The sequence below is a fragment of the Eleutherodactylus coqui genome, chromosome 5 (genome assembly GCF_035609145.1).
Source record: "Eleutherodactylus coqui strain aEleCoq1 chromosome 5, aEleCoq1.hap1, whole genome shotgun sequence".
Taxonomy (NCBI): domain Eukaryota; kingdom Metazoa; phylum Chordata; class Amphibia; order Anura; family Eleutherodactylidae; genus Eleutherodactylus; species Eleutherodactylus coqui.
Genome location: NC_089841.1, coordinates 72,484,996 through 72,511,105, shown reverse-complemented (window position 1 = coordinate 72,511,105; position 26,110 = coordinate 72,484,996). Strand labels below are relative to the sequence as shown.

The following is a 26,110-nucleotide window of genomic DNA, read 5'->3' as shown; positions in this document are numbered from 1 at the left end:
GCAATGGAAGAAAAACAAAATTATGCCATCTTTCGTTGCATCTTGTTTCTATAGTATACACACCAAAACAAAAATGACATAACTTTATGCTATGGGTCACTACGATTTACTACAATACCAAATATATATAATTTTTTTTCTGAACTACTTAAATTTTTTTTTTTAAGATATTTAATTTTTTTTAAATGTATTTTCTGTTGCCATCTTTTGACCACAATAACTTTATTTTTCCATCGACCTAGTTGTGCAAGGGCTCATTTTGTACGAGACCTCCTGCAGTTTCTGTTGCTACTATTTTTGAGTACATATGACTGTTTGATAGCTTTTTATCAGATTTTTTTTTTTCTTGGAGACTGGTTCACCAAAAAAGTGCAATGCTGCCTTTTTCTTTTGACAGCGTTCACTGTGCGGAGTAAATAATACATTACTTTGATAAATCGGACTTTTACTGTCGCAGCGATACCAAGTATATTTTATTATAAATATGGCAAAAGGCTTAAAAAAAAACAAAAAAAAAAAACTTTTTTATAAAAGTCCCCAGAGGGAACAAAAACGTGTGATGGTTTGATCGCTCCTGCAGTATGATGTAATGCCATAGCATTACATAATACCGTGGTCTGACAGGTATTTTGCTATGACAGCCCTGGAGCCTTTCAGAAGGTCCCTGGCTGCCATGACACACGCACGGCAACCCGCAATCTCATCACGGGGGGCTATACGGGACCCCCCCCCCCCTTGACTATTGTTTGGGGCATTTACATGCCGCTGATAGAATAAACTGTGGCATTTAAAGGGTTAACGGCTCTGATGAGCTGAGCCCCGTGATCTCCCTTCATACACACCCCAAAGCTGCAGGACATAACTGTACGCCTTGTGGCATTAAGGGGTTAATTCCCCTGCTGCACGCCTTTACAAGCTGAGAGCTGACCGGCCTGCAGGTATAAGTGGTAAAATGTCACTGTTTGGTTTATTACTGTAATGTATAACGGCTTTTCTTCTTTATCATGTACAGATTTTGCGCAGCATGTTGTACCGAGGCTCGGAGGTCATGAGAGAAGTGGCCTGGGTTATATTTGATGAGATTCACTACATGAGAGACTCGGGTATGTACCAGTGTTAGATTTCTCCATGGTTGGTGGGTAGCGTGGTGTTGTCTGTGCTGCATGTATGTAAACTGGTTTTTATTTTTGTTTACTAGAACTATTATGTTAGAGAATCTTATGTAAATTGCGTTTAGTCTATTAATTCATCCTCTCTCATTGATGGTAATGAGACCTGCACCTGCAATTACCATAACCAGCCACCATACAGGGGTCGGAGCTAGAAGCTTCCGCTTCTTTCCCCCTTGTGCTGTGGCGCTGACAGCTGGTGTCCAATCGGATTAGGTCATCAACAGTGTATCACTATCATGTGATCAGGGGCGGGGCATGTAAGTCATTTACAAACCCACTCATGCATGGACAGGTTGTCGTCAGGTTTTTTTTCTTATTCCGATGAACAGCACCTCATCTGTCCATAGGCTGGTATTGCTGCTCCATTTAAGTGAATGGGGATGAACATGTTCTAATACCGGGCGATACCTTTAAATCTTTCTAATGAAAGTACTGTCTTTTTCTGACTCTCCTGAATGTCAGTGAATATACTTAAATGTCTGGTTTTATTTCTTTCTATCTCCACCAGAGAGAGGAGTTGTGTGGGAAGAGACCATCATTCTTCTGCCAGACAATGTCCACTATGTTTTTCTCTCTGCTACCATTCCTAATGCCCGTCAGTTTGCTGAATGGATCTGCCACCTCCACAAACAGGTAAGGCGCACTCTGATTTCTGTGGTTAAAGATGTTTCCTGGGACTTCACTATTGATGACCAGTCCTAAGCATGGGACATCAATATCGAATCCATGGGGTTCCAGCTCTGGCTAATCGCCATCCCTCAGCATGTTTTTTTCTTACTCCTCCGTTAGAGGAGGAAGAAGCACGGTGGCCCAGTGGTTAGCACTGCCTTGCAGTGCTGCTGTCAAAGGACAACATCTGCATGAAGTTTGTGTTCTTCATAATAACAATCACTTTTTTTTATATAGCACCTACTTATTACACAGCAGTTAATATCACTTTTTGTGCCCAATGGTGCTCACAATCTGTAGTCGTCTCTTAGTATGTTTTTTTTGAGTGTGGGAGGAACCACACAGGGAGAACATAAAACCTCCATGCTGATGTTGTCCTCTGTCAAATTTGACCCTAGGACCCAAGAGTTGCAAGGCACAGTGGAGGATGTGTGGCATGTCGTCTCCACTTTACATTTTGGTCTCTTATTTCCCGTGTGTTGCCTTTGTAAGGAAAATGTTTCCTGCAGCTTTACATACGTGCTTGACTGCTGCTCCATGCAAACTACTGTCTGCCTTATACTTGTGCAGTGAGAAGGATTGGGGACTCTGGACTCCCATTCTAGTTGTTGGTGGGGATCCCAGCAATCCTACTTCTATCATCTATATTTTTTGATATTCTGGCAGATCACAGGAAATATATAGTGTGTGATGTACTATTGCAAGGTTTGGGAAGGGTTAAAGGGGTTCTGACATGTTTTTACTTACCTTACCTTGCCTGGCCAGGACCGATCGTCAGGCATCTTCTGTGGCTTCTAGAAGCCAAGCTGGAGCGGTCAAAATGACCGCTTCCTGCTCTCCTCCGTCCGTCACCCACTTTCGAGGTGAATGGACGGGCGCCACGTCACAAGCAGTGCTTGCTGTGGCTGAGCTCCCGAGTTCTGTGCATGCGCAGTGGAGAGGCAGCCCGTCCTGAGAGGGCACCTGTGTTCTGTGCATGCATGCAATCTGTGAGGTTTTTGCGCTGAATGCATGTGGTGTATTTCCACAAATGTAGCAAGGATTGTCTGGATGGGTAACGGCTCCGCCTGCTCATCTGTAGGCTAAAACATACTAGTTCTATAAGAACACAGTATTGTCAACTATAAGCTTGCCCTTAGTCCATCTTGTCCTGTATAGGCCCTGCAACTGCTGACATCCGCTTACTAACACGCTCAGACGTGCCCGCTGCTGCCAGGGGGTGTTACACACAAGGCGCTGGAGGTCATATAACTAGAGATGAGCGAGCGTACTCGGTAAGGACCGATACTCTAGCGAGTATCGTCCTTACCGAGTACCTGCCTACTCGCCCGCAAAGATTCGGGTGCCGGCGGGAGTGAGCAGGAGTGAGTGATCTCCCCCCGCTGGCACCCAAATCTTTGCGGGCGAGCAGGCAGGTACTCGGTAAGGACGATGCTCGCTAGAGTATCTGTCCTTACAGAGTACGCTCACTCATCTCTAGGTATAACATTACCATGCATTAGTATGTGGGCTAATCTACCAAGCTGTACTTGGCTATAACGTAAGATCTAGATGTCCTAGGCTACTTTTGACTAAAGATGTGGATTTGGCGCACTCTATTTCGTGTAAATAACATGTTTTTCTCCCAGTAGCAAAATGTTTATCAGTGTTGTCTCTTCTCTGGGGCAGAGCTATAGAGTTTCTATAGGTTCTGGTAATGATTGCTAGGATGGGTATCTTCCTCTGTCCTATCGCCTTTAAGGTTGAAGGCGCATTGTAGCTACTCTGTTTTTCGTGTGGTGCATGGTAGTGTGTCGGCCCTTCACCCCCTCCTTCTGGGGTGCAAATATCTTGGCGATTAGACTCTGATGGGGCATATCGCTTTTCAGTATCTGCCATCATTGTCATACATGTAGTGGTAAGAGAACCTCATCACCTTCTATAGGCTAAGAACGGTACTACTGCTTAAGCAATGATGTCAACAGAGGCTGCTTTACTTCCCCCTATTCAATTAGCGGATATATACATGCTCGTGGTGGAATATATATAATAACTAGCTGATATACCCGGCTTCGCCCGAGTTAATTTGGTACTGGTATTTATCTGGTGTTCACACGGAAAATCTTATGAAGTCGTGGTTACTTTAGAGATACCAAGGAAAAACATATGTTCACCATTTTGCATAGTTCTCTGCGTTACCCAGGAAACACCACGTGGAGGTAACCATGCGACGCTTCCTTTATATAAAATGACATCAGGAAGTGAGAGAATTAGATTATGTACATAAAATTTGGACGCTAATTCTTTTGCGCATAGAATTGAATAATGGAGTTGGGACCCATTAGCTTTTCCTATTTATGACATAATCAATGCTTGTGCCAAATTTCCTGTTTCTATGACACCGGAAAGTGAGAAAATTGCATTCCTCGCGTAAAATTTGGACGCTGATTCTTTTGCGCTAGAATTGAATAATCGAGTTGGGACCCATTAGCTTTTAATATTTATGATATAATCAATGCTCGTGCCAAATTTCCCGTTTCTATGACACCGGAAAGTGAAGAAATTACATTCCGCACGTAAAATTTTGACGCTAATTCTTTTGCGCATAGAATTGAATAATGGAGTTGGGACCCATTAGCGTTTCCTATTTATGACATAATCAATGCTCGTGCCAAATTTCACGTTTCTATGACACCGGAAAGTGAGATAATTAGATTCCGTACGTAAAATTTGGACGCTAATTCTTTTGCGCATAGAATTGAATAATGGAGTTGGGACCCATTAGCTTTTCCTATTTATGACATAATCAATGCTTGTGCCAAATTTCCTGTTTCTATGACACCGGAAAGTGAGAAAATTGCATTCCTCGCGTAAAATTTGGACGCTGATTCTTTTGCGCTAGAATTGAATAATCGAGTTGGGACCCATTAGCTTTTAATATTTATGATATAATCAATGCTCGTGCCAAATTTCCCGTTTCTATGACACCGGAAAGTGAAGAAATTACATTCCGCACGTAAAATTTTGACGCTAATTCTTTTGCGCATAGAATTGAATAATGGAGTTGGGACCCATTAGCGTTTCCTATTTATGACATAATCAATGCTCGTGCCAAATTTCACGTTTCTATGACACCGGAAAGTGAGATAATTAGATTCCGTACGTAAAATTTGGACGCTAATTCTTTTGCGCATAGAATTGAATAATCGTGTTGGGACCCATTAACTTTTCCCATTTATGACATAATCAATGCTCAGGCCAAATTTTAAGTTTCTATGACATTGGAAAGTGACAGATTTAGATTACGTACGTAAAATTTCGACGCCAATTCTTTTGCGCTAGAATTGAATAATCGAGTTGGGACCCAATTACTTTTCCTATTTTGGAGATAATCCATGCGTGTGCCAAATTTCATGTTTCTACGACTTCGGGAAGTTGGAGAACTTTTCGCCAGTCAGTCAGTGAGGGCTTTCGTCATTATATATATAATATGACGAAAGCCCTCACTGACTGACTGACTCGCGTCAAACTGACTCGCGACAAACATAAATGTTTGTATGGCCGCCTTGGATAGGCTCTGAGTCTCCTGTGGAGTTTCAGAACTTGTGGGGCTTGTGTTTAGACTCTAGAATGATTTTGGACACTCCCTCGGGATGACTGGCTTTCCTAGTCAGGCACTAATTTTCCCTGTTGTGATATGTTATATATATAATTACACCTTCCCCTCCTTCTCCCTTACTTTTGTTCTATATCTTCCTTTTTCTTTCTCTTTACTACCATTTTACTCCCATTTAACCCCTCTGTGACGGCCCCATTGCCTTTTTACGTCCTCACTAAGTGGGCTTTAATCCTAGAGGATGTAAATACATGCCTCCTTTTAGGATTAAAGCCCTCTTGGCTGAGGATGTGACAGCTCCATGCTGTCGGTGCCCGCAGGTAGCCGACAGCATGGAGCTGTCATCCTGGGCTGCGGGTAGTCGCCCCCCCGGCAATGCGATCGCAATACAGTTAAAAAAAAAAAAAAAAGTGAAAAATTCAGCTGCCCTGATGGTTCGGATCTATCAGGGCAGCTGAAATTACTTACCCGGCTTGTCGGAGGTGTCCCGTGGGGAATGGGTCCTCCAGGACCCGGCACAGCTGTTCTGCGCATGCACGCCAGACGCATGACGTCACGCGTGCGCAGAAGGCCGGGAGCCCCGGCAAATTCTAAATCTCCTGGGTCCTGAAGGTAGTCGGGAACCAGGAGATGTCACCGGGAACTGCAGTGAGCGGTCCCCTAGCCCGCTATCGCCGCTATCCAGTGGATAGTGGCGATCGCAAAAAAGTTTTAAAAAAGTTAAAAAAAAAAAAAAAGTGCCAGTTTCACCTCCCCTCATAGATCGGAAAATACTCACCTCGGCTCCTCCGCGATGACTTGGTCTCCCGGGACCTGAGGTCTCCTTCTGCGCATGCGTGCCCGATGTCAATCATAGGGCAAGTGCACAGAGGGCCTCGAGCCCCAAGAAATTCAAAATCCCTCTGCTCCTGGCTGCCATGTGTAGCCAGGAGCAGAGGGATGTCACCATGGACATGATCACTGTTATCCAATGGATAACAGTGATCATCTAAAGTTAAAGTGTAAAAAAAAGCTTGCGTTTCATCTCCCCCCACGGATCATATCCATGAGGTAGGATGAAATGACGTACCTAAAGCCCCCGGATTTATCCGCAGACCTTACCCCAGCTTCTGCGCACGCGCCCGTCGCCAAAATGGCAGATGCATGCGCAAAAGCCGTGGATTGCCATGATAATTTAAAATCTCCCTGCTCCTGGCTACTAAACTTAGCCGAGAGCGTGGAGATTTCACGGGGGGCCGCGGTGAGCGGTTCCTGATCACGTGTTCGCCGTTATCCAATGGATAATGGCGATCACGTTAAAGTAAAAAAAAAAAAAGTGAAGCTTCATCTTCCCTCACATGCGATCAGTGAGAAGAGATGAAACTTTTTACAGGAGGCCTCCATATTTGCACCCCAACGCGATCTTCCTCCGTGAACTTTCCCGGATTCTGTACATGTGACCACCGGCAAAACACCAGACACATGCGCAGGAGTCGGGGAGCCCAGGAAACTTAAAATCTCCTTACTCTCAGCGACCAACGGTCACAGAGAGCCTGGAGCAGTGACGGGTGACCTCGTTGGGCGGTCCCCGGTCACGTGATAAAAAGGTAGAGATCTACCTTAGGCCGGTCTCACATGACCGGATAGGAATTACAGATTCTACATGCATCTGATCCGCGGTAATACGCAGATCAATCGCATTGGATTACACGATTCCGCTCGCATTAGTGGGTTGGAATTATGTAATCCACTCGCAGAAAAGAGAACGCAGTAGGTTCTATTTCACTGCGGATATCCGCAAAATTGAGCCTATTGTGCTCCATGGTCGTGGATATGCCCGCTGCCCATACGCAACTACCTTGTATACGGGCTATGGGTACCCGCATCATCACTAAGCGACGGTGCGGGAAATACAAACAAAAAAAATGTACTGCGAATGACCGCCTGTGCGAGTAGGCAGTTATGCGCAGTACATTACGCGGCCGTACGCAGGGTCACAGCCAGGCTCACAGATGGGAACCGCTGCAAGCCTCCGCAAGCAGATTCCACATCCAGCCGTGTGAGCCCGGAATTATTCAGATCGCTACCTGTAATACGTAATTTACAAGAAGCCCCGGGAACGCTCGCCTTCCTGCAGTTCCAGGAGCAGCTTGTTAAGCGTCTTCTGTGTGAGACCGCGGCACCTCAGCAAGCTTACGAAGATTCACAGAGCGACACGTTTTACACCCCATACCCGCCGCTGAGGTCACGAAATACCCCCAAAAAGCATGAGAGGAGGGGGGATGCTGGTTTTATTGCCCAATGTACCCATCCCAACCAGCCTCTGTAATCACCCCTGTCTTCGGAAATACCGCACAGTTCACATTATTACTTTTATCTAAGATTTGGGGAACGCCACAAAGGGCGCAGAATGGAGTGGGAGGGGATTTTTTTTAACGTGTCAATTTTTATTCCGTACAAGTGAGCAATGGGGCCTGGAATGTATTCAGTTGTGCCCAGAAATCCAACGGGTGTTCCCTCCATTACAGGCCTTGCCATGTGTCCTATAAGTAGATTTGCATCCAGACATAAGATTAGGGCCACAATGGGTATATTTCTGAACACGGGAGAAACGGGTATCCATTTTTGGGTGTAAATCCTCGTTTTCATGGGCACTATAGGAAAAAAAATATGTCTTTAAAATGACATATTTGCAAAAATATGAAATTTTATTTTTTCTCCCTTAAATTACATTAATTCCTGAAAAGAAACCGTGGGGTCAAAATACTCATGACACCCCTCAGTGGATACATTAAGGGGTGTAGTTTTTAAAATGGGGTCATTTGGGGTGGGGCGGGGGGGGGGGGGTATCTATCATTCTGACACGTGAGCCTTTTCAAACTTGGCTTGCTGTAAGAAAAAAAAAGGTGTTCCTCAAAATGCTGAAAAGTAATGTTAAATTTGTACGTCTTCTAAATGTTTAAAGAAACCCGAAGTTTTTCAAATGTGCATTCAGAATAAAGTAAACAGATGGAAATATATATCTTATCAAAACTTTGTACGGTGTTTGCACATATTTGAGATAGTACAGTTGAAAATGTAAAAAAATGACAATTTTTCAAAATTCTTCCAATATTGGTACTTTTAATAAATATACACAAATTCTATCAGTCTATTTTTACCACCTAAATGAAGTACAACATGTGGCGAAAAAACAATGTCAGAATCGCTTGGATATGCAAAACGTTTACGGAGTTATGCTATGTTGAACAACACATGTCAGTTTTACAAAATTTGGCTCCGTTACTAAGGCGCACACAGGCTTTGTCACTAAGGGGTTAAATTGTATCAATGTGATTGTTACCCATCCTTTTCTTTGGTTGGCGGATTGTCGCCTTTGGATTACCAGCTGCTTTCCTCACTGTTGCCCTACTTCGCGATAGTGGGAGGAAGCTATCTACCGGTTACGTCCTGCAGACCTTTACAAATGTATATGTTACGTGTTCTATTCTTGCTGTTCTCTAATATGGTCCTGTGAGACCCACTTGATGATGAATATTTTATAATAAAAAAAACGGTTAAACATACCCAATTTACCCCAAAATAAGCCCTACCCTAATTTTCAGAGGGGCTTGAAATATAAGTCCTACCCTGAAAATAAGCCCTAGCTCCACTACATAAAAAAAAAAAAAATGGTCCAGGTTCCTCCTGCTGGTCTCGAGTTACGGCACGCTTGCAATCCAAAGCCGCTGACATAAGATCACTTCCTGGTAAACCCTGCCTCCAGGAAGCGATGGCTGTGTATGGCTCAGCCGTTATGACTCAAGAACCAATCAATGCAGTGCTTGATGATCCAATTCGATGACTGTGATCCTTGCTTAAAGCGCCGCATTGATTGGCTGAGCCATAGCACTTGAGGACCAATCGGAGCCATCGCTTCTTGGAGGCGGGGTTTATCAACCCTGTGATTGTGTGAGGGATTATCTGCCCAGCGGGATTCTATTGTCATCTCTTGGCATCTGTTTGCCTTGCATACAGTGTATTCAATGTGTATGTATAATAAACAAAACCATTGCGCAAAAGGCTGAACGAAATGTATTTAAATGGAATGAATTAGCTCGGTCTCTCAGGGCTGAATGAGTTTTGTGTATTTAAAAGGCCTATACTTCACCATGATCAGGCGTGGTATCAGCAGGTAATTACCTCTTCCATTATGGGAGGAATAGCTGTCCTCCTGCAGTCTGTGGAGCATGCTTTGACAATCCCAGGAGTTTCATGTTGTCTTATCACTTCCATAAACCAAAGTGTCTGACAAGACTATTTTTCTGATATGGCTACTGCTCAGCTGATCGTATATCACATATCACTCTGTGCTAGATTCTGAAGGATGCGGGTGATGTAGTACCTGATGTCGCACAGTACAATGGGGCGTTCTGATTTCCAGTCCAGCCTCACACTGGTGTCTCTGTGGCACCTCCTAGTGCCCTGCCTGTTTGTATTAGCCTAGTAATGTCTGAGCCCGCTTACTACGCAGTGTACCAACCACCCTCGGTGGTCTGCTCTAGCTTTCGCTTCTACTACAAGACTTTCCATGTATCGGTCTATATAGTCCATTGCTATCAGTAATGTCTAGAGCCAGTACATTGCTGGGGTACGTATAATGAGGACATTTCCCATACTTATTTTCTTTTACAAGTATGGGGTTGGATCTCCATCGTGTGTGTGTGTGTGTGTGTGTGTGTGTGTGACAATGCTCTATATCCTCCTCCTTTTACAAGGATGATTAAAAAAAGGAAAAAAAACCCTTAAATAACAGGTAGCAATTGTCCATAGAGGGGGTAAGTGAATCGGCGTCATTCAGCTTACTGGGAACTGTTCCAACTAGATGGACTATAGGCACATCCACTGTTGGCATCCTGAACCTCCGTCCTTCCCCGGCATGGTTCGCCCTCTGGGGCACTCTTGCTCCTAGCGTTCCAGGGCAGTTTCCACAAGTATCGTGCCTTCAAATTATCATCTTAGTTCTTCTGTCTTTCTGACATCAGACCTCCTTAAGTCGTCCTCGGCTATATGCCCCACTTATCATACAATGCCAAGCTTATGTCCACGTTGCATCCGACTTATCTTTTGTATCTACCAGATGGAGGGCCAGTATCATGTCAAGAACAGCCCAGACCTGGCGTCATGTTATCTAGAAGGATCATTGCGGACCTTGTCTCTTCATTGGGTTATTCAGGACAGTAGTTTGCCCTCACTTGGCGGTAATAAACTACAAAGCATGAAGTACTTTCATCTTGATTTTTCTCGCCTGTTCTGTAGCTCTGGTAGGGGTCAAGTCTCTTGCCCCTACAAATCTACAAGGGCTTTCTAGACTATCAACCATTGCGGTATTGTTGTATCTAGATGCCACCAGGAAGTCCTGGTGGAACGAAGATTGACAGGGGGTGACGCCTCCTGTACATGATTGGCTGCAGAGCTTGTTGGCCTGCAGATCCTAGAAGGCCACTAAGCATCAGCAGCAGCAAGGGGTGCAGCGCGGGGTCACTAAGGATTTCCAGCAGCAAAGGGCTTCCCCGGTGGCAGCCCAGAAGACAGAACCCAGCCGGCATATATTTATATTCCACAACTCTTCTGCTTGATTCAACCCAAATAACCAATCGCTGTGCATCAGCCAACCCAAATAACCAATAAGGTTGTGAATCAAGCAGAAGTGTTGTTGAATAGATACAAGACAACACCCCCCCCCCCCCCTCCCACCTCACTGTGGAAGCGCTACGCAGGATCAGCAGCAGGAAGGCAAAGTTCCGTGCAGTGACTTTCCCGGTGGCTCTAGGGCACACGTGTGCTGCCCCCTCCCTTCCCCTTCATGGGCGAAGTTCCATCCTGCGGACTGCAGCAGCATTGGGACCTGTCAGCGGGAGAGCGCCCATCAGGGACCACATAGGCGGCGGCCGGCACTGAGCTGACGACCGCCTGCCGGGACACAGCACAGAGGCAGTGGCCGGCACTGGGGTGTGAGGTGTTACCCTGCACATTGAACAGGGGGTGGCTGCTTTGCTTACACTGCTGGCTGCAGCATGTGGATAGATTGGTGCCGGCCCTGCAGGCTTAAGGTGAGGGTTAGTGTTCTTCTTAGGGTTACATTTTTAGATGTTACAGCGGAAAGCCTTGATCCTATCGAGAGCTGGGGGTGTGAGGGGTGTTCCTCCTGTCAAAGCCCTAGCTTCCGGTGGCGTCAAGATAAAATAATACCGACCATTGCTTCCTTCCTAGTAAGGAGAACTCCTTCATTCTCTTTACGTCCTCTAAATGATGGCAAGCGTTATTTGCTAGCCGCCAATGTATCTCTCGCTTATAAGCGCCCACTGGGAACAGTAGGCTAGTTACACATATTTTCTTTCCCCTTCTCCTTGGGTACTGCTCTGGAATGTCCCAAGGCCTTCTGTGTTCCCTTAAGATACGGACGAGAAAACAGGATTTTTGTTAAAGGGGTTGTCTCGCGAAATCAAGTGGGGTTCAGCACTTCTGTATGGCCATATTAATGCACTTTGTAATATACATCGTGCATTAAATATGAGCCATACAGAAGTTATTCACTTACCTGCTCCGTTGCTAGCGTCCCCGTCGCCATGGTTCCGTCTAATTTCGTTGTCTTCTTGCTTTTTTAGATGCGCTTGCGCAGATGGATCTTCTCCCTTCGGCTCGTCTCTGAAGCATCTGCGTTTTGGCTCGTACACGGGGGCGGAGCCAAAACGCCGATGCTTCCGAGACGAGCCGAAAGGAGAAGATCCATCTGCGCAAGCGCGTCTAAAAAAGCAAGAAGACACCGAAATTAGACGGAACCATGGCGACGGGGACGCTAGCAACGGAGCAGGTAAGTGAATAACTTCTGTATGGCTCATAATTAATGCACAATGTACATTACAAAGTGCATTAATATGGCCATACAGAAGTGTATAACCCCACTTGATTTCGCGAGACAACCCCTTTAATTACCGTAAAATCCCTTTCTTGTCACGTTCATTGGGGGACATGGCACCCACCCAGTTGTTTTGTTTTACTGGCACTGACACTTTACCAAAGCTGTTCCCCAATCTGGCCTGACTCCTCCTCCCTCCCCCCCCCCCCCCCCCCCCTAGAACTATTGTTCTACTTATAGGCCGCTCTCACACAGCAAGAAAATTGCATGAGATTTGTACGTTGCAAGGCACACATATGTACCCCATGCCTTATCTTTGGGCATTCCCTCGGAATGCCTCGCCTATTGTTCGCAATGTGGACGGACAACGCAGAGCAAGGTTTCCCATTACAATGGGAGACACTTCCCGATCCTCCGCAACTATACTGAAGTGATGGGAGGCGCTTTTGACACAAACTCCTCACATCTGTGGGTACCTTGCACGTTGGCGAGATTCACAGCCCGATATCGCGTTCGCCCCTGTGAAATTAGCCATAGTCTGCCTTGACTTCGGGTGGTGGTCTGCTCTATTCTACTGTTTTCATACAAACTGATTTAGCTCAGGAAGGGTATAGCTGGTGGGTTGGACTAACTTTTTCTTTAGTGTCGCCTCCTACTGGCAGCAGCTATACCCAAGGTCTATGTGTCTTCCAATGACCGTGACGAGAGAGTAATAAAATTTCTGCTTTCTCTGCCTCGCACAGCTCCATCGGACATATCTGTCAGCTGGCCATATATCAGCTGATCGCTGGAGGTCCTGACTATTGTTGGACCCAACCTGAAGATGGGTCATCGGTCCCATCGCCTTTTAAGGACACTTCACAGTAGGCAGTTGCTGAGGATGAACGCCATCACATATTGTTTGTGTAGCAATTTGTATCCATCATTGCTGACACACCAGCTCAGATGTTAATGTGGAGCGATGATCTGGAACGGACGCTTGTTCAGCCAATCAACGGTCCGTGAAAAAGTAACCTGAATGAAACTGTGAACAGAGCTTGAGGCTAACTGCACACAGATGAGCGTGATATGGGCGTGAATCAATGGGGCTGTGATGTGAGATCACACAGAAAGATAGATCATGCCACGATTTATTTCCTGCATCACATCGCGGTGCCGTACAGTAAAACATCGCGGATGTGTAGATTTGTGCTTCTTTTAAAGTGCACAAATCTCAAGCGAGTCTGAGGCCGAGTTCACAAAAAACGGATCTGTGCAAAACAAAAGTGAAATGGTACTGAGTAGAGGGCATTCTTTTGGTTTTGGCGAATCCATCAAACATTGTTCTCCCATTATAGCATTTTAGGCTGGCTGTCCACGGGCGATAGTTCATAGCGTGCTCCGCGGCGATAAATCGCACGCGGATCACGCTTGAAACGCTCTTCATAGGATAACTATGCAAAGTGCAGCCTGATTTACACAAGTGGGAAATCCATCGCGATTTTCCGCTCGCATCTAAAAATCGCGGCATGCTGTGGTGAGTTTAGTGTGCTCCCGCGGCTGAAGTCTGCGGTGTTTAAAGCGCAATGCCCGTGGACAGTCAGACTTAAGCAGGGGTTTTTTTGGAGGGGGGGGGGGTTCCTAATGTAATGCTTGGCTTGTTTATCTCCCATCCCATCTGTGCATGGTCAGATATAAAACACAATGCAAAAATGTAAAGGAAATACAGATGAAAGCTAATTGCTTTGTGTTTTTTTTTTATTCTCCCATTGACTACAATGTTTTTTGTTTTTTTTTAAAGTCTGTCTTTCGTTCTGTTTTTTGTATAACACGTATTATGCAAAAAGCAGTTGGATAAGGCCAATAGATGGCGCTCTTTAAAATAAAAAAGCTGTTTGCAGTTTTGTGATTCCAATAGATGGCGCTCCTTAAACTGAATACGCTGTATGCACTTTTGTGATTCCAATAGATGGCGCTCGGTTGTAAGGTGTCTTCAGGCTGCTACAGTTGGATGAACCAATAGATGGCGCTCTTTAAAACAGGCTGTATGCACTTGTGATTCCAATAGATGGCGCTCAGTTGGAAAGGGATGTTTTTCGCCTGCTACACTGATGAGACGCCAGCAGATGGCGCTTAATTGTTAAAAAAAATGTAGGCTGCGGAGGTTCTTTTAATCCAATAGATGGCGCTTCGGTGTAGAAGCCAGAGGATGGGAGTAGCCATGTAATTCCAATAGATGGCGTTAAGCATTCTTCTAGGCTTTAGTAGTAGGACAGGTGATGGGCAGCAGCCTTCTCAGGTGTGTAACATATGTAGTAGCGCCCCAGTGTCACCCGCCTGCTCTCCTCACCCATCACCTCTGTTGCTGTCAGCGGAGTCCCTGAGGAGGAGGAGGGAAGGTGGTTGTGGTGTTGCATCCGCTCTAGTTCTATGCGGTTTGCCTGCATTCCTTCCCCCCCCCCCCCCCCCCCCATTCCTTCATTGACTACAGTGTTATAAAAAATCTTTTTTTTTTCTTTTTTCTTTCAACTGAAAACGAAAGCGCGACAGTCTGTTTTTTAATTTTTTTCCCCACAATGTAACAGCCAGATGGAAATCAAGACCCCTGGTGTGAAATGCCCCTAAATCATCTGTTTCACATAGTGGCTGTTGTGTAGAAAATGTACATTTGTGGCAAATGAGAACCCAGAATGACCGTATCTCCCCATAAAACTACATACAGCTGGTATGTGCAGAGATCTAGTGGGGGGTTCCTGTATGATCATGAAGTGGGGGGCCACATGCTGTAATCTACTCGGACACATGTAGCTTTCAGAAGGTTGCTGTGCAACAATGACACAAATAATTCCGTAAGGCCACTTACACATCTGCGCTGGAACCTTCACAGATCTGACAGAAAATACCAGAATCGTACCCCATTTGGAGACGAATATTGCTCAAACTTTGTTCAAAAACCATCTTTTGAGCGATAATCTTTGTCTAAACGCGCGGCCATTGTGCAGTTTTTGTTAACTATTCGCTCATCGTTGTCATTCAGCAAGCTGAAAGACAACAAAGAGTTATCAGCACCGCTGCTGAGTTCTCAGCGGGATACCACTGATAATGTTTCAGTATGCAGAAGACAAGCAGTCTAGCTGTGTTCTGTATACCCCGCTCGGAACGCTCAGCTGTATACCAACTGTGCGCTCCATGAACACAACAGGAGTATACAGAAGACAGCGCTCCAGCTGTCTTCTGTATACCCTGCTCTGAGCGCTCAGCGGTAAACCAGCTGAGCGCTCCGAGAACAAAGTAGTTCTCCAAACGCGTAAATGCTCAAAAGATTCCCTTTGAGCAAATTTTGAGCGATAATCGTTTCTAAATGGGCCTTCAAAAGTCCTCCATAGGGGGTCGTTTACGCGGGTGTGTTGTCACCATGTATTATGCACAAGTATTTCCCTGCACAACATGTAGTGAATGGAGGCAATGAAAGTCAATTTCAATCTTTCATTCACACCTGCGAGTGGACATCCGTATAAACCGCAGGAGAAATAAATCGCAGCACGCTCTATATCTCTGCAATAGGGCGGCGTTAATGCACAGAGCGGGGGATTTGGAAAAGTCACACTTCCTGTGTCAATGACGTCAGAAACCAGTGCAAATCGCAGTACGTGATCTCTGCCGGCAGAGACTTGCAGCTTTGTACCCATACACCTGTGTGAATGGGCCCTAATGCTGGTCTGCTGAGTGGACCCCATTGTAATCAACAGTCTGTTGGGTTCCATCATAATTGATTGTTTGGCCAGTGGATTCCCCTGTCCTGTTCCATAATGGAGCCCCCGAAGCAGATGTGAAAACTGGCTAAGAAATGTGAATTGACTTGTAGCAGTGTGAATGGAGGCTAACTGATATCCCTCTAGATCCCGACTGCAAAGTCTGTGTGGGGTCAGCCAAGAGGAGAATCATTAATGTGGATGCCTCCTATGGAGAAGCCTGCAGCTTACTACTATAGTGAGCCAAATAAATCAACTCAAAGAAAGCCTTTCCATTCCCAATCGCCTCTGGCTTGAATTAAACCAAATTTATAGCTTCGTCCGCTCTTTAATACCCATCTCCCAGCCCGCTGCATTCTGTCAGCCTTCCAGAGAAGCTGTATTGGGAATCCCCTACAGCCGGGCACCAGTTCTTTCATATTGCATATGTAGATCGCGGCAGGGAAAGCGTTCAGAGGGAGTGCGCTCCCTCTGTGTCTCCGGCCAGCTCTCGCGATGTTATCGCGAGAGCCCGGCCTGTCGCCATGGTAACAGGCGTCCTGTATTACCAGTGCCTGAGATCGCTGTATAAGCAATAAGTCATGGCAGAGCAGTAGCTCTACCATGCCTTATGACAGCTATCATCAGGGCAGTGGTTAAAGTCCCCCAGAGGGACACAAATGTTGTAAAAAAAAAAACAAATTAAAAAAGAGTAAAAAAAAACTTTTTTTTATGCTTTTTCTCAGATTAGCATAAAAAAAGGTTAAAAAAAAATTGTCGCGTCCGTAACGATGCGTACAATAAGATGCAAATGCTTTTAACTGTGCACGGAAAAACGCAAAAAAAAACCGCTAAAAAACTGAGGCAAAATGCTAATTTTTAGCATTTTGCCTCACTAAAAACGCAATAAGTGATCAAAAAAAGCCGTATGTACCCCGAAATGGTACCAGTAAAAATTACAGCTCGTCTCGCAAAAAATAAGCCCTCATAGAGCTCCGTACATCAAAAAATAAAGTTGCAGGACTTTGAATGCAGCGACTTAGAAAAATTTTTTTTCCAAAGAAACTGTTTTTATTGCAGAAATGTGGAAAAAAACTAAAAAAAAAGTAAGAATATCGTACCGGTCCGCAGAAAAAATGGACTGTCTCATTGATGCATGATTAACGCTGTAAAAAAAAAATTTCTATGGCAGAATTGATGCCTTTTCTCTCCCTGCTATTATTAAAAAAAAAAGGAAAGTTTTACAATATAGTTAAAGTACCCAAAAATGAGGCCGATAAAAACTACAGTTCGCCACGCAAAATACAAGCCCCTATATGACCGCGTCGACGGAAAAATAAAAAAGTTATGGCTTTTGATAAACGTAGAAGAAAATCCGCCAAAAATTGTTGCGTCCTTATGCCCAAAATAGGCCATGTCCGTAAGGGGTTAAAGCTTTAGATAAATATTCCTATACGCACATACCTGATCTGAAATTATTTGCTTTGATAATTGGATGTTTGTTGTTTTTAACGTTCTGTTATTGAAAATATTTTGATTAGTTGCACAATATACCCCCTGCGAGGGGAACGCTCAGCTAAATGGTATAGGATTTAAAAAATATATATATTTGAAACTAAAAATGAGTATTTAGCCTGGAAAGGGTCTTCAGCCTGCTACAATAGGAAAAACCAATAGATGGCGCTCTTTAAAACAGGCTGTATGCACTTGTGATTCCAATACATGGTGCTCAGTTGAAGTGTCTTCAGGCTGCTACAGTCGGATGAACCAATAGATGGCGCTCCTTAAACTGAATACACTGTATGCACTTTTGTGATTCCAATAGATGGCGCTCGGTTGTAAGGTGTCTCCAGGCTGCTACAGTCGGATGAACCAATAGATGGCGCTCTTTAAAACAGGCTGTATGCACTTGTAATTCCAATAGATGGCGCTCAGTTGTAAATGGATGTTTTTCGGCTGCTACACTGATGTGACGCCAGCAGATGGCGATCAATTGTAAAATGTTTTCTTAGGCTGCGGAGGTTTTTTGAATCCAATAGATGGCGCTTCAGTGTAGAAGCCAGAGAATAGGAGCAGCCATGTAATTCCAATAGATGGCGCTAAGCGTTCTTCTAGGCTTTAGTAATAGGACAGATGATGGGCGGCAGCCTTCTCAGGTGTGTAACGTTATATGTAGTAGCGGCCACGCGTACTGCTGTCGCGGAGTCCCCGAGGAGAGCGGCGGTGGCAATGGTGTCTAGTTGTGTGCTATCTGCCTGCACTACTCACTTGTACACTATAATGGTATAATGGCTCCCGTGTAGTTACAGCTGTTTCACGTCGCTTCTCTACGGGTACTTCAGACTGCTGTAGCCGTAGAAGTCCACTTGGTGGCGCTCATGTTAACTGGCCGCTTACACAGCCCGCTTTTTGGTCATGTAGAACCAAGACATGGCGCGCATCCGCGTGCACGCTGTGTAGTCACGTGGTGCCGAAGAGCCAATCAGGTGGCTCTATTCAGCAGCGCTGCTGAACTGCGGCTGAAATCCTAAATATGCCTCCCGGAGATCACTAGCTCAGCGCTCGCTCCTCGGTGACTGCTTTCTGATTGGGCTGCTGCAGTCATGTGATCTATTAAATGGCGTTCGTTATAAAGCGAATCTTTACACTTTGCGGTCATGTGAAACCAATAGATGGCGCTTCATTTTGTGCCTTTTGAACTGGATTGATGTTGTCATGTACGACCAACAGATGGCGATAGTCACCTCTTGTTGAATATCTTGGCTCTCGCAAGTCCTGTAAAACCAATAGAGGGCGCTAATCTCAAATGTTACTTCTGGTCACTGGGCGTTTCCAAATATTAGAATGCTGCTGTCATAGGAATCCAATAGATGGCGCAGTGTGAAGTAAGACCCGGCTGCTGCAATCATACAATCCAATAGATGGCGCTCTTTGAAGTAAGCGACTGCAGAGGCATGTGAGCCCAATAGATGGCGCTCAATTGTAAAGTGAGTTTTTAGTTGCTACAGGCATGAACCCGACACGTGGCGTTCATTAAAGAGCATTTATGTGAATCCAATAGGTGGCGCTCCACGGCAAAAACGATTAAAGTCATGTGAGCCCAATAGATGACGGTATGAACCTTCTGCATGTCGCCTAGGTTATAATATAGTTGTTGTCTTGTGGTGTTAGCCTGCGGCGGTCGTATCAGTCCGCTATGTGATGCCATATACGGTAGTAGCGGCAGCCGTGCCCCGCCCCGCCCCACGAGCTGCACTGCTAGTTGAAATAGGCTGCTGCATACATGTGAACCAATAGATGGCGCTCGTTATAAAACTAATCTGTACACTTAGCCGTCGCGTGGAACCAATAGATGGCGCTAACTACTATAGTGACCGAGGATATGGTACAGCGAAGCTCTTGTGCTTCGTATCTTAACATTAGCCGTCGGCGGTCACATGCTTTATGTAATATAGTAGCGGCCGCCGACTTCTGCCCTGCTCTGTTCTGAGTGACTACAGAGGGGTCCACGTGGTTGTCTTATCAATCCAACCAGCAGATTGTTCATGTGGCGCCTTGCAAATTCTTAGCACACGTGCTAGCTCCTCTGTGGCCATATACAACACGAGCGGTTTTCTCATTCTTCCTTGGGCACCTTGGGCACCGTAGGATCTGCCCTCCCAACTAGTAGAATGTTATGGTGGATTACAACCAATAGATGGCGCTAGTCACTTATTCTGCTCTCCGTGTGTGTGATACGTCAAACTAATGCCTTACTTCACACGCGTGAGTGACATGGGGCCGTGAATCTCACCCCCGTATCGCACTTGCCACTATGTGAAATCCCCGTGGATGAAGAGTGTTTTCATGGGAAACCGCCCTCGTATCACTACGGGGATGCAGGGAACTTCCACCGCCCGCGTGAAGGCGGCCTTATTCTGTACGTGCGAGACATGTCAAACCAATAGATGGCGCTAGACATTTATTCCGCTCTGCGTCCGAGACATAGCAAACCAATAGATGGCGCTATTCATTTATTCTGTACGTTCAAGACATGTAAAACCAATAGATGGCGCTAGTCATTTATTCCGCTCTGCGTCCGAGACATAGCAAACCAATAGATGGCGCTATTCATTTATTCTGTACGTTCAAGACATGTAAAACCAATAGATGGCGCTAGTCATTTATTCCTCTCTGCGTCCGAGACATATCAAACCAATAGATGGCGCGAGTTATGTATTCTGTACGTTCGAGACATGTAGAACCAATAGATGGCGCTCTTTCCGGTTGATTTTTCAACTAATCATAGATGTTAAAATACCGAATCTGCTGCTCTAATTATGCAAGTCCGTTGGACATCCGTGCCGCATACAACAACCCGGGGAACGAGCCCGCAGTGTCACCGCTCAGGGACGGCGGGATCTGCAGTGTATATAACGAAGCAGCCATCACCAGGCTTGGTAGAGGCTCCGGTAGCGCCGCGCTCTTATCAGCTGTGCTGCATCTCTTATAAAACTGCTGCAGTCATGTCATCTGGCGCTGTTTATATCTTCCCGCTCCTGCTGGTGCGCGGCGCTCGTGAGTTCTCAGGCTGCAGTATGTATATGAAACCAATAGATGGCGTGCGAGAGAAAATGTGTCTTTAGACTGCTGCAGTTGCCGGAGTTTGGTCAAAACCAATAGATGGCGCTCATTCCGGTTGTTTATTTCAGTTTATGGATGTTAAAATAACGAATCTGCTGCTCTAATTATGCAAGTCCGTTGGACATCCGTACCGAATACAACAACCAGGGGGAGGAGCCCGCAGTGTCCGTTAGCTTACCGCTCAGGGACGGCGGCGTCCGCAGGGTATATAACGAAGCAGCCATCACTAGGCTTGGTGGAGGCTCTCACGGCGCTGCGCTCTTAACAGCTGTGCTGCCGCTATTATAAAACTGCTGCAGTCATGTAATCTGGCGCGGTTTATATCGTCCCGCTCCTACTGGTGCGCGTCGCTCGTGAGTCTTCAGGCTGCAGTATGTATATGAAACCAATAGAGGGCGTGCGAGAGAAAACGAGTCTTTAGACTGCGGCAGTTACCGGAGTTTGGTGAAAACCAATAGATGGCGCTCACTTCATCTTGTCATTTCAACTCGAATGAGCCTTATGGCCATGTAAGGCCAGCAGATGGCGATAGTCCGTTCGCATTTCTCGTTGGATCTCGAGCCTGTCGGTCATGTAAATCCAATAGATGGCGCTCATTAGTAATGTTTCTTCTGGTCACTGGCGTTTAAGGAAACGTTCGGCCGCTGCAGCTATAGGAATCCACACGTGGCGCTTATTGGTAGTTATGTATTGTTTCTTATCATGGCCAAGTGAGAACAATAGATGGTGTTAGTGGATTGGTGATTAGTTCTGAATCTAGGCAGCTGCACTCACGGACATCCAATAGATGGCGCTCAGTGTTCTGGTATTTTCAGGCTGCAGCAGACGTGAGCCCAATAGATGGCGCTCGTTCCTCCTGCATGTCACACTGTTCTTCTTTAGTTCAGCAGTTGTTCTTCATACATTTTTCCATTTTCTAGTAAAAAGTTGGATAACTAATCAAAATAAAAAATCATAACTAATGTTCTTATTCACTGCAGCTTACTAATTGTGTGTGTGTGTGTGTGTGTGTGTGTGTGTGTGTGTGTGTGTATGTATGTATATATATATGTGTATATATATATGTGTATATATATATATATATATATATTTACAATATTGTACGTGTTAAAAGTGAACCCTTTCCCTTTCTCTTCCCCAGCCGTGTCATGTCATCTACACAGATTATCGCCCCACTCCGTTACAGCATTACATATTCCCAGCCGGCGGTGATGGACTGCATCTGGTTGTTGATGAAAATGTGAGTTGTGTGTAATATAGAAATATATTTATTTTGCTGTTGAAAATTTGAATCCGATCCCCTGACTTGTTCATTCTAACATATAATGTATCAGCGCAGTGTTGTAGATTTCATATAATGTATAAGCGCAGTGTGGTATATTTCATATAATGTATAAGCGCAGTGTGGTATATTACATGCAGTTACACAACTTTTTGTTCACTTTTTATGTAGGGTGATTTCAGAGAAGACAATTTTAATACAGCCATGCAAGTTCTGAGAGACGCTGGGGAGCTGGCGAAGGGCGATCAAAGAGGGCGGAAAGGAGGAACTAAAGGTACAAATGTGGCGGCTGCTTACAGGATATTAAACCTGTTTATATTTACTCATTAGTTGGTCTTTGACCCCCTTAAGAGCATAGCTCTTTTATTTAATTTTTTCCCCACTACAATACCAAACTTCTATAGTGTTTGTTTCTCTTTTTTTTAATTTTTTTTATATATTTAAGTTATTTAATTTTTTATTTTTTTTTAAACAATTTTCTGCCGCCATCTTCTGACTTCAATAACTTTTTTTACTATTCCGTCGAAATAGTTGTGCGATAGGTTGCTTTTTCCATAACGTCCTGTAGTTTGTGTGGGTGCCATTTTGGAATAGATACAATTTTTTTTTTCTATTGTTTTTATTGCGTTTTTTTTCTTTAAGACCGTGACAAAAAAAAAAGCATTTCTGGCGTTCTTTATTTATTTTTTTCTGACGACCTTCACTGTGTGGGGTAAATGTTATTTCGATAGATCGGACTTGTACTTGTGATACCAAATATGTATTTTTTTTAATTTTTTTAACATTACTTTTTTACAAAGTGTTTTTTTTGTTTTTTTTAAATATTTTATTTTTACTTGTTCTTTTCTTAGTCCCTAGAGGGGACCACAACTTTTGATGCGTTGATCGCTCCTGCAGTATGATGTAATACCATAGCATTACATAATACTGCGATCGGGCAGGCATTCATTCAAGCCACCCCACGGGCATGGCTGCATAGGCATTCTGCAATGACAGAATCCCCATGGAAGCCCGGGGCGTTTCAGAAGGCCTTTGGCTGCGATGACACCTGCATGGCTCCCTGCGATTTCATTGCAGGCGGCCGTACAGGACCCCTGAAGATCGTCCGGGGATTTAAATGCCGCTGTCAGAATTGACAGTGGATTTTAAAGGGTTAACTGTTCTGAGCCGCATGGCTTATCGAAGCTGTTGCAGGAGGGTATCAGCTGTAAGAAACAGCTGACAACCACTTCGTATGGAGGGAGGTTGCTTCGCGATTTCTCTTCATACATACCGTGACTCTGCAGGAAGTAAATGTACGTCCTATTGCGTTAAAGGGGTTTCTAACCCTGATGACCTATCCTCAGCATGGGTCATCAATATCTGATCGGTGTGGGTCCTGCACTTGGCGCCTCTATGATTGGCACTCTGGTGAGCGCTGTGGCTGGCTCTGTGCTGTAACGTTGTATAGCGGCTATGCCTGGTATAGCAGCTCAGTCCCATTCAGATGAATGATAATGTAACTGATGACCGTGCCTAAAAAAGGCCTTGGTAGCCATGTGAGCGCCACTGCCTATTCAGACAGCTGATTGGTGGGAGTCCTATGCAGCAGGCGAGAGGCCGTACAACAGGGTATTAGAGCCTCCATTCAAGGGATCAGTTTTATGCAATAAATGATCCTTTTGCTCCGATCGTGTAATCACTAAAGACCCTTTTATATGATTGTCGCTTAGACTGAACGAACCGCCGACATTTTTGACTAAAATTACTTGCACGTAATAATCTATATATTTCCTCATTAGTTTATGTGAACTCGGTAGCCGCTGGGCGTGTTTTTGTGAGAGATTATCTGGCCAGCAGATTCCCTTGGCTTTCTCCCTTGCATACACAATGAGTACATTGTCCAATGAGTAAACCCTGCGCTCCTTGTGTATGCAAAGCAAACCAAACCATCATTAAGTCGCTGAGAAGACGGAAGGAACAGCATTTAAATGTAACAAATTCTCAGTGGCCCAACAATGGATTTTATGCCGGCTGAAAACCAGCGCTGAGAGACAATTGAACGAATAGTGCACGACTGCCTGTGTTTACGTGTAATGAATTTTGAGCGATGCTCATTGCGTGTAAAAAGGCCTTAACTTCACAGAGAAAGTTTCATTCCATTCCGACAACTTCTTGTTGGGAAGGGATTTTTTTGTACAAGGTGTATACATGTAGTATACAGGTGTACTATGTATAAAGCCCCTCTTTATCCATTTTATAATCTTTCTCTGCTTCGTTCTTCAAGGTCCATCTAATGTCTTCAAGATTGTGAAGATGATCATGGAAAGGAATTTCCAGCCGGTGATTATATTCAGCTTCAGCAAGAAGGACTGTGAGGCGTACGCCCTGCAGGTGTCCAAGCTGGGCTTCAACTCAGGTACTACCTGGCCTCCGGCTGTCCTCTAGTCAAGTTCCTGTAGTGGGTGGCTGTAATGTCTGATCGCCGTTGTCTGTCCTCTTACCTACAGATGATGAGAAGAAGATGGTGGAGGAAGTCTTCAATAATGCCATTGATTGCTTATCGGATGAGGACAAGAAGCTCCCGCAGGTCAGTCCCTACTGAAGATCCCTCCTACATGGGAAGATTCTGCTACAAAAAATAGTTTGTGTGACGGCATGCTAATCCTTCAGTGTAAACGTGGCCGAGGATGGAGCGCCGGACAATATTCCGTTCACTTATCATTCGTTATTCATTTTATAAAGACCTAAAAATCATCATTCAGTCGTCGCCATTCGCTGGCACAGTCCCCTGAATGACCAATGATTGAGGGAACGAGCGAATGACCAAAAAATGTGAATGCTTATCTCTGTGTGTAAACTGATGGCCCTATGAGGCACATGACTGTCGGCGTTCGCTCCTTGCAACAATTTCTCGCTCCGAGTAACAGAACGCCGTCTACCTGATGCCCATCTTCCAGCACGTGCAGTTCCATTAGGGTACGGCTGCACACGGTGGCCGAAATGGCAAATCTTAAATATAAAACTGAAAATCTGCTTGTTTGTGTCGTATACAAATCCACAGTTCTGCTCCGATTTGAGTGACATTTTGCATAAGTTTTCTTCAGCACCAGATGAAGAATACTGGCCGAATTAAAAATCGAAAACTCACTGACTTCACCTGTAATGTGTGTTGCCAATAGCAACCAATCACAGCTCTGTTTTCGTTTCTTATACTCCTGAGGTAAAATGAAAGCTGCGCTGTGATTGGTTGCTATGGGCAACATAGATTTATTTTGGACTACTTCCACAGCAGTGCGGTGCGGGGCTCAGTTTTGTGGCCCACTTTGTATATTCCAGGACTGCTATGTATAAAATCTCCTGGTTGATGATTACTTGGTAATGGCTGCACAGTTTTTTGCTGGTAAACATTTTGAAGTGAGCCATTAATGCGATTTTTGAAAACTAACAGCGTGCTTTCGTAGCGAAATGCATCCATTTATTTTGTAAACCTAGCAGTCCTGACTTCTCACAATTTCCCACCCCTGCCTCCTAACACCCCATCCCCCGCCTCACACTGTGTGAATAGCAGCTCCTGCTGTTTACAAGCTTGGGGTGGACAAAGAGTTGATCTGTCACAATTAACCCTTTCATGTGTGCAAGCAGAGTTGCTCTGCACTGCTCAGGGCTGCTGCCCTGCCCGCGGCACCTGTGGTAGGTAAGTTTTGCACTCCTGCACTGTGCCCCTTACAAGCTGTGGGGGGCACAGGGGGTGTGAGGTACCTTTTTATAGGGGATGACTTTCACACAGGAGCAATATGTCCCTTTTAAACACGCTGATGGTCTGAGGTCACCACTAAGGTCGTCGGCGCTCATGCAGAGGGTTTATACTGACAGACTTCACCGCTTGATCGCGGGTTTCTCGCTCAGTGCTTCACCTTTTATGTTCAGCGGGGAGCGTTTACACGCAGCGAGAAGCCTGCAGTGCTTTTTATGCTGACTGAAAACTGTGAACGAATAGTGGATAACTTTTTTGCATTTACACCTAACGAATCTCACTCAATTTAGTTCGTTTGAACGAATTTTGAGTAATAATTTTCTTGTGTAAATGGCTCAGTAGTCATTCCGTAAATATAAGTGGAGCGCCAGAGATGTTTTTTCGTTTTTAATGTAAATAGGCAGCCATTCATAGATGGACCACTGCCTGTTTACACCGGCGACGTT

General features: G+C 45.0%; 1 protein-coding gene across 1 annotated transcript in view; it reads left to right on the top strand.

The window, feature by feature from the left end:
• The window catches only part of MTREX (Mtr4 exosome RNA helicase), a 93,735-nt gene that overhangs the window by 8,375 nt on the left and 59,250 nt on the right, over positions 1–26,110 (top strand). The window contains exons 7-12 of the mRNA XM_066602717.1: positions 1,013–1,103; positions 1,681–1,805; positions 21,788–21,886; positions 22,100–22,202; positions 24,195–24,326; positions 24,418–24,497. Of these exons, the coding sequence (XP_066458814.1) occupies positions 1,013–1,103; positions 1,681–1,805; positions 21,788–21,886; positions 22,100–22,202; positions 24,195–24,326; positions 24,418–24,497 (630 nt within the window). The remainder of the gene's footprint in view (positions 1–1,012; positions 1,104–1,680; positions 1,806–21,787; positions 21,887–22,099; positions 22,203–24,194; positions 24,327–24,417; positions 24,498–26,110) is intronic.